We start from the raw sequence: 19,077 nt of genomic DNA, 5'->3' as shown, positions 1-19,077 counted from the left end.
ATGTCAAATATATGAGTTCAGCTGTCAATATTGTGTTATAATCTTACTCGCTATAAAACAAACAAATACGCCAACAAAGAAAAACAAGGCATATAGACAAAGCAAATTGGCTAAAACAAAAGACAGGAATATAAATGATTACCATAGCACAATAACAGAATGACGGGATGTAAAAATACCGAGCCTAGTAAAATGAATATTACCTAAAATAGACTAAACAGTTCAAGTAAACTTTTATAAAGACAAATAAAAAGAACATTATAACACGTAATTAAGATGATAAACAACGTCAGTACCTAGAATTAATACTGCAAGACCATCGTGTATTATTTGTGATGTTGATACGGAATATTTATGTCATAAGAACAAGTGAATCTCAAAACGAGTTTTTTATGTTTATATTATCAGAACACCGTTTCTAGAAATCATAGTTAGTGAGGTTATAATGACCCTCCAAATAGTAAACTACCTGTAAAAAGCAAAGTAGCAAAAATACCGAACTCCACGGAAAATTCAAAATGGAAAGCCGTTTATCAAATGGAAAAATCATAAACAAAACCAAATGATTTATAAGCAGCATAAGCAAATGGGAAAGGAAAAGTTTGAATTTTAATCTGATCTGTAATGATGATAATGCATAATGTATGTAACAGTTTTGTATGAAAGTGTTGGGGTTTGTTTTTAACTCGGGGCTTTTTTTTTTTTGTGAAAGAGAGATAACTGTTTTTGAACTTTGTGCAATCGCCTTTTCAAATGCATTACACGTTAAGTATATAAAAAAGACAGAAGAAATAAGTAACCAAATGTATGCAATAGTAGTTTATTGATTTCCAGATGCCATAAGTCGATTAGGAAGATATCAAGTTTACAAACAAAACATGCGAGAACCGCATCAAACCTCATTGGAAACGAAACCACGCGGGTTTGACTAGGTAAAAAGTAATCGCTCGATATGCGAACCCTAACTCAGCCAAATGTCAATCGGAAAAAGATATTATATCGATAAAATTAAATATCAGACGACCATTCTGGTATCTAACGTTCAAAACCGCAAACGGCATGTCGTTTGTAAGTTGAGGAATGACATAACTTTTACTTCCGTTGTCCAAAAAGCAAGAACGCATCCATACGTCCGGAATAAAACTAATTCAATGTCTGACAAGTAAAAAGAAATCTCACATAACAATAAGAGAAGATATAACTTCATAATTTTGTTTCGTCTATATATCTATACAATTGTAACTTTATTTTAACTTACTAGGAGACTTATTTCATTTAGTAAGGTTGTTATGATCGAATAGTTTTTATATTGTACAAAACCTAATATGACCACTTGTTTTGTGTAAAGGAAACAGTCTTTTGTTTTATACAAGTACAAGTACAAGTATGTTGTGTGTCGATGGAACAGTTCACGTTATCAACCCAAGGGTCCGGTCTTAGTACTGATGCTGTGATAAACATGAATTATATCAGACGAAATAATCAGTACAATTGGAATGCAAATAATGAATCCACCAGCAAGACCCATCAACATAGATGATGTGCGACGATCCGAAGCAGACTTTTTTGTATTTTTATAGGCAGAAGTAACTTTAACATCCACAGTTAAGTTTTGTTGAAGTTCATCAACTTCTGATTTTAAGATTTCAATAAGTTGGTCTTTAGTCATGTTGATTTCTTTCAAAAATTCCCATTTACTGGTCGTAAAACTACACGGGCACGTACAATCAAGATTTTCTGCCTGTTTTGATGATGTTGGTATAGTTACAGTTCCTTTTTGAGATATAATTATTGGTATTGATTCGTCAGCTGTAACGATAAAATAATATCTTAAATAAAGAATTGTTCTTATACAGTACTGTGTAGAAAAGTTGTATGTTAGAACTATCCCGGTATACTAACTGAGGCCCGGTCAGGGAGAATGTATTAGAGAGTCGTTCATATTTCTCGTATAGTTATACCTTTCTCTTAATAGAATTTATCAAATATGAAAACTAATCTCAAATGTTCCGCGTGTAGTAACTAGTACATTTTGATGCTGTTTTCCGTATAGTTGACAGTCCTTACTATATTCTTTTCTTCAAGTACGAGGTACTAGGTAATATTGTTTGTCTGGGCTTCGCATGTGTTTATTTCGGGTTATTTTAATTTAGTTTCACATTGCTATCAAAAGGAGAGGTGCATGTGCAGGTAAACGGGTTAAATCCTTACATGTTTTTCAAAGTAAAGCTATCTGGACATGCTACATGTTGTATAACGTCAGGCTATCTGGACATTGTATTTCTACATGTTGTATAACGTCAGGCTATCTGGACATTGTATTGCTACATGTTGTATAACGTCAGGCTATCTGGACATTGTATTGCTACTTGTTGTATAACGTCAGGCTATCTGGACATTGTATTGCTACATGTTGTACAAAGTAAAGCTATCTGGACATTGTATTGCTACATGTTGTATAACGTCAGGCTATCTAGACATTGTATTGCTACATGTTGTATAACGTCAGGCTATCTGAACATTGTATTGCTATATAGCAACTTGTTGTATAACGTCAGGCTATCTGGACATTGTATTGCTACATGTTGTACAAAGTAAAGCTATCTGAACATTGTATTGCTATATGTTGTACAAAGTAAAGCTATATGAACATTGTATTGCTATATGTTGTACAAAGTCAGGCTTTCTGTACATTGTATTGCTACATGTTGTACAAAGTAAAGCTATCTGGACATTGTATTGCTACATGTTGTATAACGTCAGGCTATCTGAACATTGTATTGCTACATGTTGTATAACGTCAGGCTATCTGGACATTGTATTTCTACATGTCGTATAACGTCAGGCTATATGGACTTTGTATTGCTACTTGTTGTACTAAGTCAGGCTATCTGAACATTGTATTGCTATATGTTGTACAAAGTCATGCTTTCTGGACATTGTATTGCTACATGTTGTTCAAAGTAAAGCTATCTGGACATTGTATTGCTACATGTTGTACAAAGTAAAGCTATCTGGACATTGTATTGCTACATGTTGTATAACTTCAGGCTATCTGGACATTGTATTGCTACATGTTGTACAATGTCAGGCTATCTAGACATTGTATTGCTACTTGTTGTACTAACTCAGGCTATCAATACATTGTATTGCTACATGTTGTACAAAGTCAGGCTATCTGGACATTGTTTTACTACATGTTGTACTAAGTCAGGCTGTCTTGACATTGTATTGCTACATGTTGTACAAAGTCAGGCCATATGGACATTGTATTGCTCCATGTCGTACTAAGTCAGGCTATCTTGACATTATATTGCTACATGTTGTACAAAGTAAAGCTATCTGGACATTGTATTGCTACATGTTGTACTAAGTCAGGCTATCCTGACATTATATTGCTACATGTTGTACAAAGTAAAGCTATCTGGACATTGTATTGCTACATGTTGTACTAAGTCAGGCTATCTTGACATTATATTGCTACATGTTGTACAAAGTAAAGCTATCTGAACATTGTTTTGCTACATGTTGTACAAAGTCAGGCTATCTGGACATTGTATTTCTACATGTTGTATAACGTCAGGCTATTTGGAAATTGTATTGCTACATGTTGTACAAAGTAAAGCTATCTGAACATTGTATTGCTACATGTTGTACAAAGTCAGGCTATCTGGACATTGTATTGCTACATGTTGTATAACGTCAGGCTATCTGGAAATTGTATTGATACATGTTGTATAACGTCAGGCTTTCTGGACATTGTATTGCTACATGTTGTATAACGTCAGGCTATCTGGAAATTGTATTGATACATGTTGTATAACGTCAGGCTATCTGGAGATTGTATTGATACATGTTGTATAACGTCAGGCTATCTGGAAATTGTATTGCTACATGCTGTATGACGTCAGGCTATCTGGAAATTGTATTGCTACATGTTGTATAACGTCAGGCTTTCTGGACATTATATTGCTACATGTTGTATAACGTCAGGCTTTCTGGACATTGTATTGCTACATGTTGTATAACGTCAGGCTATCTGGAAATTGTATTGATACATGTTGTATAACGTCAGGCTATCTGGAGATTGTATTGATGCATGTTGTATAACGTCAGGCTATCTGGAGATTGTATTGCTACATGCTGTATAACGTCAGGCTATCTGACAGTGTATTGCTATATGTTGTATAACAGCAGGCTATCTGAACATTGTATAGTACGTAATTGTTTTTATACGTTCATTTGTAATGTTTTCAATTCGTTCGTTTGATGGATTTTTTACGAAATATTTTACTTTTTATAATAAAAATAGCTAGTATGTCTTCTTTTATTTAAGGAAGTGTTTGTATGTTAACGAGTTTTTACTGAAGCTTAATACAATTATCCAACAGAAAGACAGATAACAGAATAGAAAAATTAAAGTATCAGTGACGTTGTGATCCAGTCATATTCATAGCTAGTTTGATATTTTTTCTGACCATGCTATTTCCAATAATCTTTTTCTCTTTTCATTTCCAATCTCACTGTAAAATGTCTATGCTATTGTCCAAAGGTAGGGAATTTCGCAATATTGATGCAAATATTTATATATATGTTGATATTTTAATTTGAGACACTATCAGATTTTAATAAATATTTGCAATTTAATGGTATTGACAAGAAAAGAAACAAGTAATATATTTTTATATGCCATTGATAATGATTTAATTTCCAGAAAGAGGCCTTGGAAATGCACTTCCTCAACAAAAACTAGAGGCTCTAAAGAGCCTGTGTCGCTCACCTTGGTCTATGTGAATATTAAACAAAAGAAGCAGATGGATTCATGACAAAATTGTGTTTTGGTGATGGTGATGTGTTTGTACATCTTACTTTACTAAACAGTCTTGCTGCTTACAATTATCTCTATCTATAATGAACTTGGCCCAGTAGTTTCAGTGGAAAATTTTAATAAAAATTTACAAATTTTATGAAAATTGTTAAAAATTGACTATAAAGGACAATAACTTCTTAGGGGTCAATTGACCATTTCGGTCATGTTGACTTGTTTGTAAATCTTACTTTGCTGAACATTATTGCTGCTTACAATTTATCTCTATCTATAATAATATTCCAGATAATAACCAAAAACAGCAAAATTTCCTTAAAATTACCTATTCAGGGGCAGCAACCCAACAACGGGTTGTCCGATTCATCTGAAAATTTAAGAGCAGATAGATTTTGACCTGATAAACAATTTTACGCCTCGTCAGATTTGCTCTAAATGCTTTGGTTTTTGAGTTATAAGCAAAAAACTGCATTTTACCCCTATGTTTTATTTTTAGTCGTGGCAGCCATCTTGATTTGATGGTCGGGTCACCGGACACATTTTTAAAACTAGATACCCCAAAGATGATTGTGGCAAAGTTTGGATTAATTTGGCCCAGTAGTTTCAGAGGAGATGATTTTTGTAAAAGATAACTAAGATTTACGAAAAATGGTTAAAAATTGACTATAAAGGGCAATAACTCCTAAAGGGGTCACTTGACCATTTCGGTCACGTTGACTTATTTGTAAATCTTACTTGATGAACATTATTGCTGTTTACAGTTTATCTCTATCTATAATAATATTCAAGATAATAACCAAAAACAGCAAAATTTCCTTAAAATTACCAATTCAGGGGCAGCGACCCAACAACGGGTTGTCCGATTCATCTGAAAATTTCAGGGCAGATAGATCTTGACCTGATAAACAATTTTTGCTCTAAATGCTTTGGTTTTTGAGTTATAAGCCAAAAACTGCATTTTACCCCCTATGTTCTATTTTTAGCCATGGCGGCCATCTTGGTTGGTTGGCCGGGTCACCGGACACACTTTTTAAACTAGATATCTCAATGATGATTTTGGCCAAGTTTGGTTGAATTTGGCCCAGTAGTTTCAGATGAGAAGATTTTTGTAAAAGTTAACGACGACGGACGACGGACGCAAAGTGATGGGAAAAGCTCACTTGGCCCTTCGGGCCAGGTGAGCTAAAAAAATAATAACAATACAATGTTTTAATCTAAATTGGTGTTCATCTTCATTATAAAAAAATGCATTTCCTGTATTCAAATTTAAATGTATAAATACCTAATGCTGAGATATTTCCAATTACAGTTGAATAGCAATATAACGGGATATAAATGGACAACAAACAAAGACATTTTAATGCAGAAAATGCTCAGGTAAGAGTTATGCAATTTTGTTTTTTGTTTCAACCAAATGTCTGTTAATTGTACTTTATCAATTAAAATTTGATTATTGATTTTATGTCAGATGATAATGACACCAATTTACAAGAGAACTAAAATTTGCTTGCATTTTTTATGTACATCTCTTTCAGTTTTAAACTTTTTTTTGGAAAGTAACACATCTGATTCAGAATTCAGCTAGCTAGCAAAATTTACAGAATATGTTAATGTAGTGTAAATCATAACATGGAAGTATTATATTGACATTTCATTTTACCTCCAAGGTTAGATATAAGGACACTGATTTTATAATACAAGTGAAATAAAATTTACTTGCACTTTTTGTACATATTTTTTTTTATTTTTTTTTTTATTTTCTTTGAAACAAAAAACCACATCTGATAAATTATCAGCTAAGTAGAAAAATTAACAGAATATTTTAATGAAGGGTAGATCAAAATAAATTCTACCTCCATGATCATAATAAATAATACATTTGTAGGTTTACTATTGAGGTTTGTGCTTCTATTGTGTCGTAGTTCTCCTCTTGTATTTAATGTGTTTCCTTCAGTTTTAGTTTGTAACCCGGATTTGTTTTTTTCTCAATCGATTTATGAATTTCGAACAGCAGTATACTACTTTTGCCTTTAATTCTGTATTCAGTTAGGCGTTTAACAACTTGTGTCTATTTAATTATGTAACAGGTCATGAGATATAACCAATGGTGAAATAAGACTGGGGTTGTATCCAATCAATACTTACATCTTTGAGTGTAATTATTTGAAAATGATGAAAGTTGATAATTCCGACTCTTACTTGCCTATGGAAAGAATTGGAGTAATAACAGTTCAAAAAAGTGTGGGAGAACTAAGATATATTTATACACATGTTGATCCAAATGTCATTGAACAATACTTTACACAAGCACAAGATACTAATCAAATACTTCCAAAATTCTTATCAGCTGGTTGATGAACAAATACTTTTTCAAATAAATTCATAAATAGTAAATCATTATATTTCTTTTTTAATAAAGGAACTATATTAACGTGTATATCTAAAATAAAAGGGTTGATCAACCAATCTTTTCTTAATTTAAGAGCAAATAACATGTCAAAGGTTGGCAGTTGAAGATTAATATGGTGTATAAAGTTTTAAAAACACATAATTAGTTCCATGATATGTCTCCAACTTAGAATTCAACACCATCTTCAAAACCTGAGTCATTGCATAGATCCAGTATGGCAAAATCAAAAACTATAAACAAAATTCATCCCAAAGACAAAATGAGAATATAAAAAGGCAGCTGCGAAAGCATATACAAATTCGTATTATCATGCCTACCATGTGCTCATTGCTTTTTAGCCTTTTCCAATATCCTCATTTTGTATTTGTATAGATTTTTTTCCTTATAAGTTTGTTGCTCTTCGTAACTATTGAGTAACCATCAATAAGGATATTTGATATTAGTGCCAATGAAAAAACTATCGATAAAGAGCAAAACCAAAGCTGTGAACAGGTTACCATTCTGGATTCTTTAAGTATATTATCACTATACTGACTGTTTTTGTTTTAAAGTTTACTATGTCTGAATGATCGTATGCGTTATTTTTACGGAGATGGTGTTAACCGTTCCAGGAAATTTAGATACGATCAGGTTAAACTTTTGAACCCTTTAAATAAACTTATTCTAAAAGGTTACCAATTCAACACTGTATTTAGATCTTCCAAAATTGCTTTTATTGGTATCATGGCTCTTCTTCCTGTCAATACCCGTTTCTTGGCATTGCACAAGGTAATGTTTTTCTGTGACGTCTTTACACTCAATCTATGAGTACTCTCATGCAGATCTGTACTTAAGTTTTTGTTGTGGGTATGTACAAATACCTTGTCCCGTTCAGTCTGTGTTTCTGTTAGATGTTTTTCTGTTTTGTATCGATCTAATGAGTTAAGCCTTTTTCACCTGATTTTTATAGTGTGTTCTTTTGTTGCAATGTTACACTACTGTCACATGTGAGGGGAGGGTTTAGTACAAACAAATTAATTTAACCCCTCTACTTTCTGTAGGTGTCTGTTCCGAGTCAGTACCTGTAATTCAGTGGTTGTCGTTTGTTGTTTTATATCAGTTTTGTTTTTCGTTCATTATTTTGAACATACATCAAGTCGTTAGTCTTCTCGTTTGAATTGTTTCATAACTATGCGGTATGGGTTTTTGTCATTGTTGAAGGTCGTATAGTTACCTATAGCTGTTTACTGCTATTTCATTTATGTAAGATTTGTCGCATTAGCAATTATACCATATCTTCTTATATATTTAATATCAGGTAAATTTTCGGTAGTAAACTAAGCGTAAAAATTGAAAAGGACATTATTCAGTTCCAATGCAAAGATTTATCAGTTTCATTGCAGTGCCAATTGGTATATATATATATATATATATATATATATATATATATATATATATATATATATATATATATATATATATATATATATTCAAATCTGTCAATACCTACTAATATTATAGACAGCCAATCTAAAGTGACCTCCACAAATGTCACCTGACATTGTAGGACAAGGCACGTTACAATCAATTGGTTGGACTTCTTGATTAAAAATGCTTTTCCCACAGACACATGCAAGTGGGTCCTGCAAATATATAAGAAAAGGTAAACGGAAAGTAAAATATAAGTGCACACTAATCTTACATTTTTTATAAGAAAAATGCATCGGAAGTAATCAATGAAAAATACTATAAATAAAAACAGAAACAACTTGTTAATTGACAGGAATTACTAATATATTATTATGGACTGGAAAAGTAATATATCGTCGGCTTCTAAAATGTCGTATATGACATTTTTGACTAAAAAAAACTTTTTGACACCAATGGTCTGGGCGGGAGGAAATCTTTGGTATTACAAAATAGCATACAGTTAGACCAATCAAAATGTGTGAAATAAGACATATTACAAAATTGCCAATGTCAGTTGTTTGTAAAGTTTGCTTCCAAAATGTTGTATGAAAACTTGAAAATCGTTGTAGAATGACTTTGGAGAAAAAATAATTGTACATTTCTTAATTTCTGTGAAATAGTTTAAGTTCTTGGATAATCCAGAAATGTCAAAGTTTTTATTTCACTGCTATTTACAAAAATGTTAAAGTTCACATACGACATTTTGGAAGCATGCATTTTGCCAAAATTTTCAAAGCCTTTTTGTGAGATATTTATTGAAAAATTTGTAATTTACTACATCTTAGAAGCCCATCGACGATATACGTCTCGTCAGATAAGTTACAAAAAGTGGTCATCCCATAAGTTAATGCATGGTGCCGGTTTTTTGTAGGAGTTTTATTTTTACATATTGTCTGGATTACCACAGGGGTTGGGGAGGAGTGTGTATATAAAACTTGTTTAACCTCCTTATATTTTGTACCTATAAAACTTGTTTAACCTCACTATATGTTGTACCTATAAAACTTGTTTTATTCATTATATTTTGTACCTATACTATTTGGACTTTGTTGGGGGTTTTTTTTAAGGGGGAAGGCGTTTTGGCAGGAGTCTCGTGTTGATGGTTGATGTTGTTTGTTGTAGCGTGAAGTATTTTCAGCGATTTCTGTATTGTACATTGACTGATAAACATGTCTAAAATCTGATCGATATAGAGTGTAGGCAGCATTCAAGCCAGGGGACATCACCCGGTAGTCTAGTATTATGCATAGATTGATAAAGTAAAAATCTGATCGATATAGCGCGTAGGTATCATTCAAGCCAGGGGACAGCACTGGTCAGTCTAGCGTTATTCATAGACTCATTAATATACAAATGTATCTCAAATCTAATCGATATCAATATAAATCTGATCGAAAAAAAGTAAAATCACAAAAATACTGAACTCCGAGGAAAATTCAATCCTTAAGTCCCTAATCAAATGGCAATAAATGGTGGACTATACCTGGTTTTATAGCTAGCTTATGCCTCTCACTTGTATGACAGTCGCATCAAATGCCATTTATATTTACAACGATGTGCGAACAAAACAAACCGATTTAATAGGTATATATGTCAAAAATAGGGGCACAGCAGTCAACATTGTGACATAACAAAATATATTATGTTGTCCGATTATTTTGGAATTCGGTTGATTAAAGACTAAAATATAAACACTAAGCAATGAACATAATGATTTTTTAGAGATAATCAACAAACACGACAAATATGTTTGTTCAATAACTGTATGAGAAACGAGTTTTTGTCTCTCCCAGCTTCGAGATGTTTACATTTTATTTTAAATTAATGGCAGGCCTTGGATCGTAAAACAACGAGTTTGTTCTGTTGGAAGTGTTTGTTTTGAACAGTTTGATGATTTGTCGGAACTTTCCGTTTTGAATTTTCCTGAAAGTTAGGTTTTTGTTATACCTCTGCATATATTAAAAAATCTGTAAAACAATTCAAAACTGAAAAAAACACAATGGCCTAAAATGGCGATAGTTGTTTACTGATGGTCTAATCTCAGTAATCAATCTGAAGTTAACAAAAAAACTAAGGGGAAAATAGACCGGATGAGTCTTCACGGTAAGTCTGCTGATATGTTTTTATCACCCACCGGAAATAACACTAAGAAAAGATGAAAAAAAGATAAAACTACCGATCAGACGATTATACTGGTACCTATCATCTTGTCCCTATAAATGACAAAAATTAAACGATAAACCATGAATAAAACAGAGAACAAAAAAAATACAACCACTAAATTACAGGCTTTGGATCAGATTCAAAACATGCTGAAATAGATGTCTCCGTTCTGATTGGGTTCTTCGTGGACCCGCATTTGTTTTTAAATAAAAGCAACAAAAAAATCTATGGTGGATTGAACCTGGTTTTATAGCGCTAACCCTCTCACTGATATGACATTCGCATCAAATTCCGTTATATTTACAACGATGCGTGAACAAAACAGATATAATAAATAAAAGTCAAAATATGGGTACAGCAGTCATCGCTGTGTTACAATCTCAAAACAAACAATAATTTACAAAAAAAACACAAAAGCATCTATCAAATTAAAAAAACACATTTATTGCTTCGTGTGTCTGACGTCAAAAAAATTAAACGTCACATAGGAAGAACTTTTGTCGTTCACTGTTTATTCAAAATAATTTAATTTCACATTGGGAAAAAATAAAAAATAAAAAGTTATGTTAGAATTCATTTCAGAATTAGACCAGGATTTAAAATTATCCAGAAGTTCATTAGAACTTTTAAAAATCAAAATATGGTTAATACCATTACGCGCGTAAAACAATTTTGTCGTTTGTCTTTCAAAGTATTTTCAAATGTATAATAGAACAATAGCATGACATATAATAGAACAATATCATAATGACGGAATCGTTTAATGTACAGAGTCACGTTATAAGAACCAAAGAAACACAAAAAGTCGCATATACAAAACACAACATCAAAAATGAACACATCGACTGGATGTATAAGTACCTAGCCACGTGAAATGGATATCACAGAAAACAAACCAAACAGTAAAAGTAATATTAATAATAGAACAAAGACAAATAAAAGAACAATTTAACACGTTGTTAAGATAATAAACAACGTTAGTACGCAGAATCTGTACTTGAAGACCATCATGTATTATTTGTGAAGCTGATACGGAATATTTATAAACAAGGTCTTGGTACCTTCCGATGAACTTTTTTAGAAAAAGAACGAGACGTTCTTTGACATACCCCTGGTTCATCAACTTTTTGATCAGACACTGGTGACGTTTTACAAAGTCTGAGTAGGAGCTGCAAGCTCTTGAATATCAAATAAGTTGGGAAATGTATATCCCATATGCAGGATAAGTTGGTATATTGCAACTAAGGTGGGGGGATTTATAATTTCAAAATTAAAACCGTCTCGTTTGTCATAGATTCTGTTCCTGAGATGACTGTGTATGTCAAATTCGAGATATAAGTCTAAAAATGAGGCGGAGGAAGCCGTGTCTGTTGTTTCTTTAATTTCTAGTTCTGGGGGATACATTAATAGAACCCCATCAGAAAAGAACGGATTGTTAATGGAAAGAACATCATCAATATATCAGAATGTGAAATTAAATAATCTGGCTTCTTTGATCTTCTTGTTTTTGGCAAGTATCTGAAGGAACTCCGATTCATATGAAAAAAGAAGAAGAGGTCGACAAGGAGACGTGCACAGTTCGTTTCCATAGGAATGCCGACGATTTGTTGAAAAAGTCTACCTTCAAATTCAACAAATATGTTGTCGATAAGAAACTCCAGCATATAGAGTGCAAGTATCATTCAAGCCAAATCACTCGGTAGTCTAGTAGTGTACCTAGACTGATTAATGTGTCTCAAATCTGATCGTTATAGAGCGAAGGTAGCATTCAAGCCAGGAGACATCACTCGGTAGTCTAGTATTAAACATAAACTGATAAATATGTCTCAAATCTGATCGTTATAGAGTGAGGGTAGCATTCAAGCCAGGGGACATCACTCGGTAGTCTAGTAATATACTTAGACTGATAAATGTGTCTCAAATCTGATCGTTATAGAGCGAAGGTAGCATTCAAGCCAGGAGACATCACTCGGTAGTCTAGTATTAAACATAGACTGATAAATACGTCTCAAATCTGATCGTTATAGAGCGAAGGTAGCGTTCAAGCCGGGGGAAATCACTCGGTAGTCTAATTATATACATAGACTGATAAATATATCTCAAATCTGATCGTTATATAGCGAAGGTAGCATTCAAGCCAGGGGACATCACTCGGTAGTCTAGTAATATACATAGACTGATAAATATGTCTCAAATCTGATCGATATATAGCGAAGGTAGCATTCAAGCCAGGGTAATTCACTCGGTAGTCTAGTAATATACATAGACCGATAAATACGTCTCAAATCTGATCGTTATAGAGCGAAGGTAGCATTCAAGCCAGGGGTCATCACCCGGTAGTCTAGTAATATACATAGACTGATAAATATGTATCAAATCTGATCGATATATAGCGTAGGTAGCATTCAAGCCAGGGGACATCACTCGGTAGTCTAGTAATATACATAGACTGATAAATATGTCTCAAATCTGATCGATATATAGCGTAGGTAGCATTCAAGCCAGGGGACATCACTCGGTAGTCTAGTAATATACATAGACTCATAAATACGTCTCAAATCTGATCGTTATAAAGCGAAGGTAGCGTTCAAGCCAGGGGAAATCACTCGGTAGTCTAGTATTAAACATAAACTGATAAATACGTCTCAAATCTGATCGATATATAGCGTAGGTAGCATTCAAGCCAGGGGACATCACTCGGTAGTCTAATAATATACATAGACTCATAAATACGTCTCAAATCTAATCGTTATAGAGCGATGGTAGCATTCAAACCAGGGGACTTCACTCGGAAGTCTTGTGATATACATAGGTTTGTATCATCTTACCATCTGTGTACCAGCATATGTGTATCCTTTATTAGCACTGATGCATGTTAGGAAGCACTGTATTGTTGTTGGAGCAGGTGGATAATGATCACTTAGTGTGTTATTCTCGTCATTCCAATAGCAACCAATAAAATTAAAACCTGAAATTAAAATATTTTGAAATATAAAACCGATAATTTTTCTATGCCATATTTACTATTGACTTATTACATTTTCCGCAAATTAGCAAATTCATAAAACGTCGAATTATTCAAAACAGTAAGATTTTTGTATCCTTCCGAGACTCCATCAACTACACCAGGCATAAATTGCCAGAGCCGGATTTGGAAAACTTTTTCGGGGTTTTCAATGCTTTTATAGAAATGGCATAGGTTCTTTTCTTAATTGAAAAATTTAAAGTCTTTTTCATCCTTTTCAAATTTCATTTGATTGCAAATACTATAAGTTTCATTAGTTTAATTACCATCAATTTTTTTTCTAAATCAACATTATCATTGGGGTCATTTTATTTATCGCCAGCAAAAACAACACCAGTTCAACTGGTTGTTGCTATGTTGTCATAGAGAGTGCATTATAATTGTAACAGCTATATGCTATGTTTTTCTTTCACAAACAGATTACAGTGAGTGGTAAAGGTATCGTTCTCGGAAGTGGCAACTCTAGCATTAATATTAAACTTCAAATAATTTAATAAATAGCTTCCGTCGAAATCTAAACAAGGCGCATTCTGTTTAGCAAAATATTCATTTCCTCAAAGGACTACAAAAATGCAATGGAATCTAGAATATAAATTGTATCGACATGTTATGAAAACTGCATTGCGATGACTCCATATTAACGAGCAATGGACCAACTTGAAGGCTTGTAAAAACTACTAGAAATATAAATTGTATCGACATGTTATGAAAACTGCATTGCATTGACTCCATATTAATGAGCAATGGACCAACTTGAAGGCTTGTAATCACCCAATAGGCATTGATTTCAATTATTTTATTGATCGCAATAGGATATTATGTTTAATGTCAAACATTACGGAGAAGTGATTTATCATGGTTATGAATTATTTATATACTGAATATATACTGTATAACACGTGTTCTAACTTTAATCGGGTCGAACTTTTAAGTATTTTGCTTATCCATTATATTTTTTAACTTTATTGTATAAAAAAGAAAACAAATTTTAAAAAGTTTCACTTGAACATTTACGTATTGAAAGCTTAATTTACTAGGAGGAAATTTTTCTTTACATCGACGACCGGAAAATGTCAAAGACAATAAAAATAATGAGTTTACGAAAAACAGAAAACAGGTATGATATAGGTAAAAAATATTAACAGGTAAATGTGGCGCAATTTCATCTCATTTATTGGCGCAATTAATACCATCAAAATAAAAGAGACTGGCGCAATTAATACCTTTTCAAAACTGCAATTGGCTCAAATTGATTCTGCCCGAAACACTTCACAGTGAATTGAAGATTTCAAATCACGATCCAAACTAAAACCACGGTAAACTCAGGAAATGTACTTTCGGTTTGTGATTATCTAGTACCACCTCATGCTCAACTTGATCGCTGGTTTCAACCCGAGGGTATATCAGATCTTTTATCAGGGTTGTGTAAATGTGTTGCTGATGTTCAGTTGTATTTCTTATTTTTTTGCAACTCAATGTTCTCAGTCTTTAGATTACTGATTGTTCGTCTTTTTTTTTTTTTTTTTTTTTTTTGTCATGCTGTCGTTTGTCTTATTATTTTTATTGCCTATTTGATTCCGTATTAATTTTTCGAAAATTAAAACCATAGTTACAGTCTGTGTGGTTTAAACAGACTAACGAATGGTTGGTGCTGCTTTTCAACCGATCAGTGCTCACCAATTAGAATTCAGAATGATTGCAGACTGTAACCGTGTGAGTATATACGTTAAACATCTACCTCAATAAGAAGTGCACACACCCCCCCCCCCCCCCCCCCGACATTCTGTACGCGTCTGTCCCAAGTCAGGAGCCTCTAGTTAAGTGGTTGTGGTTGGTTCATGTAAGGTATGTCTGTTTTAATTGGCAAATAATCGTCAATTGTTTGTTATAATTAGGCCGTACGGTGACATTTAGTTGTTTCCATCGGTTTCTTTTGTTTCTGGTGAATAGTTGTCTCATTGGCACTCATACCACAACTCTATAATTTTATGTCACTAGGGATCTAACATGCAAGGACACTTATATGTTTTCCTTATATTTCAGTTTAAATTAGTTTGCCAGTATATTAAATACCATCATGATTAAAACAGCCATCGTAAGTGCTTATCAAATATTTGATGGATTTCTATCTTCGAAATTGATTTTCAAACACGTCTGTAATTTCTGAAACTGGGTAGATGCGAAAGAGACAACGCATGGTTATTAAGGAAAGGCCAACCGGGAATAATTTGGTTTTTCGAAGTATTTAACATCTCAGTCAAAAAAAATAACCGTTAGGGATGATAACAAACAACAGCGTGCATACTTCCTTTAGGATATGGATGTACATTAATTGATTCTAGCTGGAAAACTCAGAACAAATTATAAAAGGTCTATTCATTTGGTCGTATAGAATAGCCAGCACAGTCTTATGTAAACTTTTTCTCCGGGAGTTGCAATCTAATTAAATGTATTGTACAATTACATTAATTGAATGGAAAGGTCTCAAAAATTGTATCACGCAATATTGCCAGTATCAAAGCCGTTTGCTACACTTGGACAACTATAAGAATAAGAAAATTGGTACTCTTGGACAACTATAAAAATAAGAAGATGTGGTATTGATAGCAAATGATACAACTCCCCAGAAGAGACCAAATCACAGAAATTAACAGCTATAGGTCACCGTACGGCCTATAATAATGAGTAAAACCCATACCATATAGTCAACCATAAAAGCCCCTAAATGACAAATGTCACAATTCAAACGAGAAAACAAACGGTCTGATTTATGTACAAAATAATGAAAGAAAAATAATTATGATATCCAGCAAAAAACGACAAACCTGCATTTCAGCCTCCTGATTTGGGACAAACACATACAGAATGTGCATGGCGGAGTTCAATTAGTTTGAAGGCGACAACCCTCCCTAGACCCGAACAATGGTGTAATAGTACAACATTAAATCAAACTATAAAGATCTGTTGAAAAAAACTTAACTCATACAAAGCAGAAATACATCTAAAAATAAAGAGTGGAACAAGACGTGACATGGTACTTATATTTCCCAACAACAAAGTTCAAAGTCAATAACAATTAATAAAATCATGCATTTAAGACTAAAATATCAATCAGTATTATTCCCGTAAAATGTATTTGGGAAATGAGTAACTGCGTTTCTGGGATAAACGAATGAATTAGGAAAACCAAAATTAAATGACACCCACAGTTTACTAGATAACTTAACATCGAGGCAAAGAATAATGAAAAAAACAAATTAAATGATGCACACAGTTTACATCTATAATTTGAAATGATTTAAAATTTGATAAATATTTTTTAAGTTTCATTGAGTATTGATGTTTTTACTTTTTTAACTAGAAGATATTTGTTTTCGACTCGCCGGTTAACTCATAGAATAGAAGTGCAAACTCAAATGTTCACCGCAATGATATTTCTAAGATCTTATGTAGGGATTCAACATTTGTGTTAATTAATGTAATTGTTTAAGTTTTAACATTGTTTGAAACTATAAGGACAAGTCAACCAAAAGTTTACACGAACATGTATTTAGTTGTTTATTATTTTTAATTTTTTATATATATTTTTTTAATTTTTTTTTGCCGAAAGATATTTCCTACCCCTTTCAAACCGTGAATTTGCTTAAAACAAGTTACTTACCATTTACAGATAGAGGCAATCCTAATATTGATAACACAAATATACATTTGGACCTCGTCATTCCAACGGCTTTGTTCTCTGTGCATGTACACGGTTTCAAATTCCATGTATAAATGCACAAATAGATTTTTAAAGAATGAGTAAGCTTATGTTTCAAGTAGAACAATATAAAACAGAAGCTATCGATATTCTTTTATATTATACTGTTCATAAATCACAATTGCTGTTGACAGAGCAACCTGGTAATTTTAGAAATATGCTTCCAGCGATAGATCTTTTACGTGATCAGATTGCGCAAATTGTTTTAGAGTGCATTATTATATGCTTTGTTATCAATCATGTACAGTGATGATTTTAATGCAGCGTAATTTAAACTTCTAAAAGAGAAATGATATTCATAAAATAAGTTGTGGAATAATTGCAAACAAATTTCCGTAGATATGTGAATATTAAACTCTTTGGTTGGTAGTTCCCTAGAAATGTCAATTTTCATAAATAAAATCCGAATAAAAAGTTAAAATACATCAAATATTAAAAATGAGATCCTCAAGTACAGTCAACAGACATTTTAAACGACATATTTTCAAAATGTGTGTTTTGTAGCGTAACTCTGTTATTTACCAAACGTTCATCTAATTTCCTTCACAATTCTTATTGCATGTGTCAAATTACCGATAGGGGAACATGAAACATGCAATATTTTTCAATAGTAATCCTCAAGAAAGGAATGACTTAACCAATTAAGTTATAACCGACACAAAAAAAACGACAACAAAGTATTAGCCACCAGTCAAAAGAAATATTATATATACAGTAAAGTGTGTGTTCAAAGTAGAGTGGCTATTACAAAAAACACAATTATAACCAGCATTGTATAAGTTTTATAAAATTTGGTAGAGGCAAGCAAAAGTTAGAGGACGGAAACAGATAGTTCAGCAATATGTTTATTAGTTTTAGAACATTTGGTTGAGTCAAACTGAAGTAAGACAAAAACGAAAACGAAAATTCAGTAATTGTCTTTTTTATAAAAAAAAAGCATAACTTATGAACGGTAAAAAGGACGCCACACAATATCGACAGACGGGGCGGACAGACGGGACGGACGGACGGGACGGACGGACGGGACGGACGGACGGGGCGGCGGACAGACGGGACTAGCAAGGTTAACACTCAATGCCACACTCATTTACTGCGGAGGCATTATAATACATATAACGCTCAGATATATACAAACTAATCTATCCAAGCCACTGCCATCTTGTCATCGGAAACGGCCAACGAGGAAAGGCACCTCTCACTACCGAAATCATGTCATCAGAAACGCTAAACGAGAAAAGGCACACCAACTACCGAATGACTTCACAAAAATGTCTTCGGAAATGCTTTTAAACGAGAAATACCGAAATTTGGTAGAAAATTTAATACTCAAAAAATGCCGTTACTATTGAATGGATTTGTTTAATTCAAAATAATTCAAAAAAAGATTCCGCTACTTTACATAGGACAACTAATACTGAATCAATGTAATAAATTTGATAATTGTT

The 19,077-nt window shown here is 33.0% G+C and overlaps 1 protein-coding gene across 3 annotated transcripts; it reads right to left on the bottom strand.

The window, feature by feature from the left end:
- Nucleotides 1-806: 806 nt before the first annotated feature.
- LOC143067398 (sialate:O-sulfotransferase 2-like) lies at nucleotides 807-17,716 on the bottom strand. 3 transcript variants are annotated; one of them, XR_012975942.1, is made up of 5 exons: nucleotides 17,534-17,716; nucleotides 13,676-13,815; nucleotides 8,725-8,857; nucleotides 6,971-7,028; nucleotides 807-1,809 (listed from the first exon to the last, which is right to left on the bottom strand). XR_012975942.1 is itself a non-coding variant. In XM_076240635.1 (4 exons), exons 1-4 carry the CDS (start codon nucleotides 17,592-17,594, stop codon nucleotides 1,806-1,808), a joined length of 342 nt encoding a protein of 113 aa, XP_076096750.1. In that variant the 5' UTR covers nucleotides 17,595-17,716; the 3' UTR covers nucleotides 807-1,805. The 3 variants fall into 3 exon arrangements, 2 of the variants coding, with proteins under 2 accessions (XP_076096750.1, XP_076096751.1); XM_076240635.1 differs by lacking the exon at nucleotides 6,971-7,028 and having other exon boundaries at nucleotides 8,721-8,857; XM_076240636.1 differs by lacking the exon at nucleotides 6,971-7,028 and having other exon boundaries at nucleotides 17,534-17,683.
- Nucleotides 17,717-19,077: the final 1,361 nt, after the last annotated feature.

Source organism: Mytilus galloprovincialis, chromosome 3 (assembly GCF_965363235.1).
Source record: "Mytilus galloprovincialis chromosome 3, xbMytGall1.hap1.1, whole genome shotgun sequence".
NCBI classification, from domain to species: Eukaryota; Metazoa; Mollusca; class Bivalvia; order Mytilida; family Mytilidae; genus Mytilus; species Mytilus galloprovincialis.
Note: the sequence above shows the minus strand (reverse complement) of the source record. Positions and strands in the feature narration are given on the sequence as shown.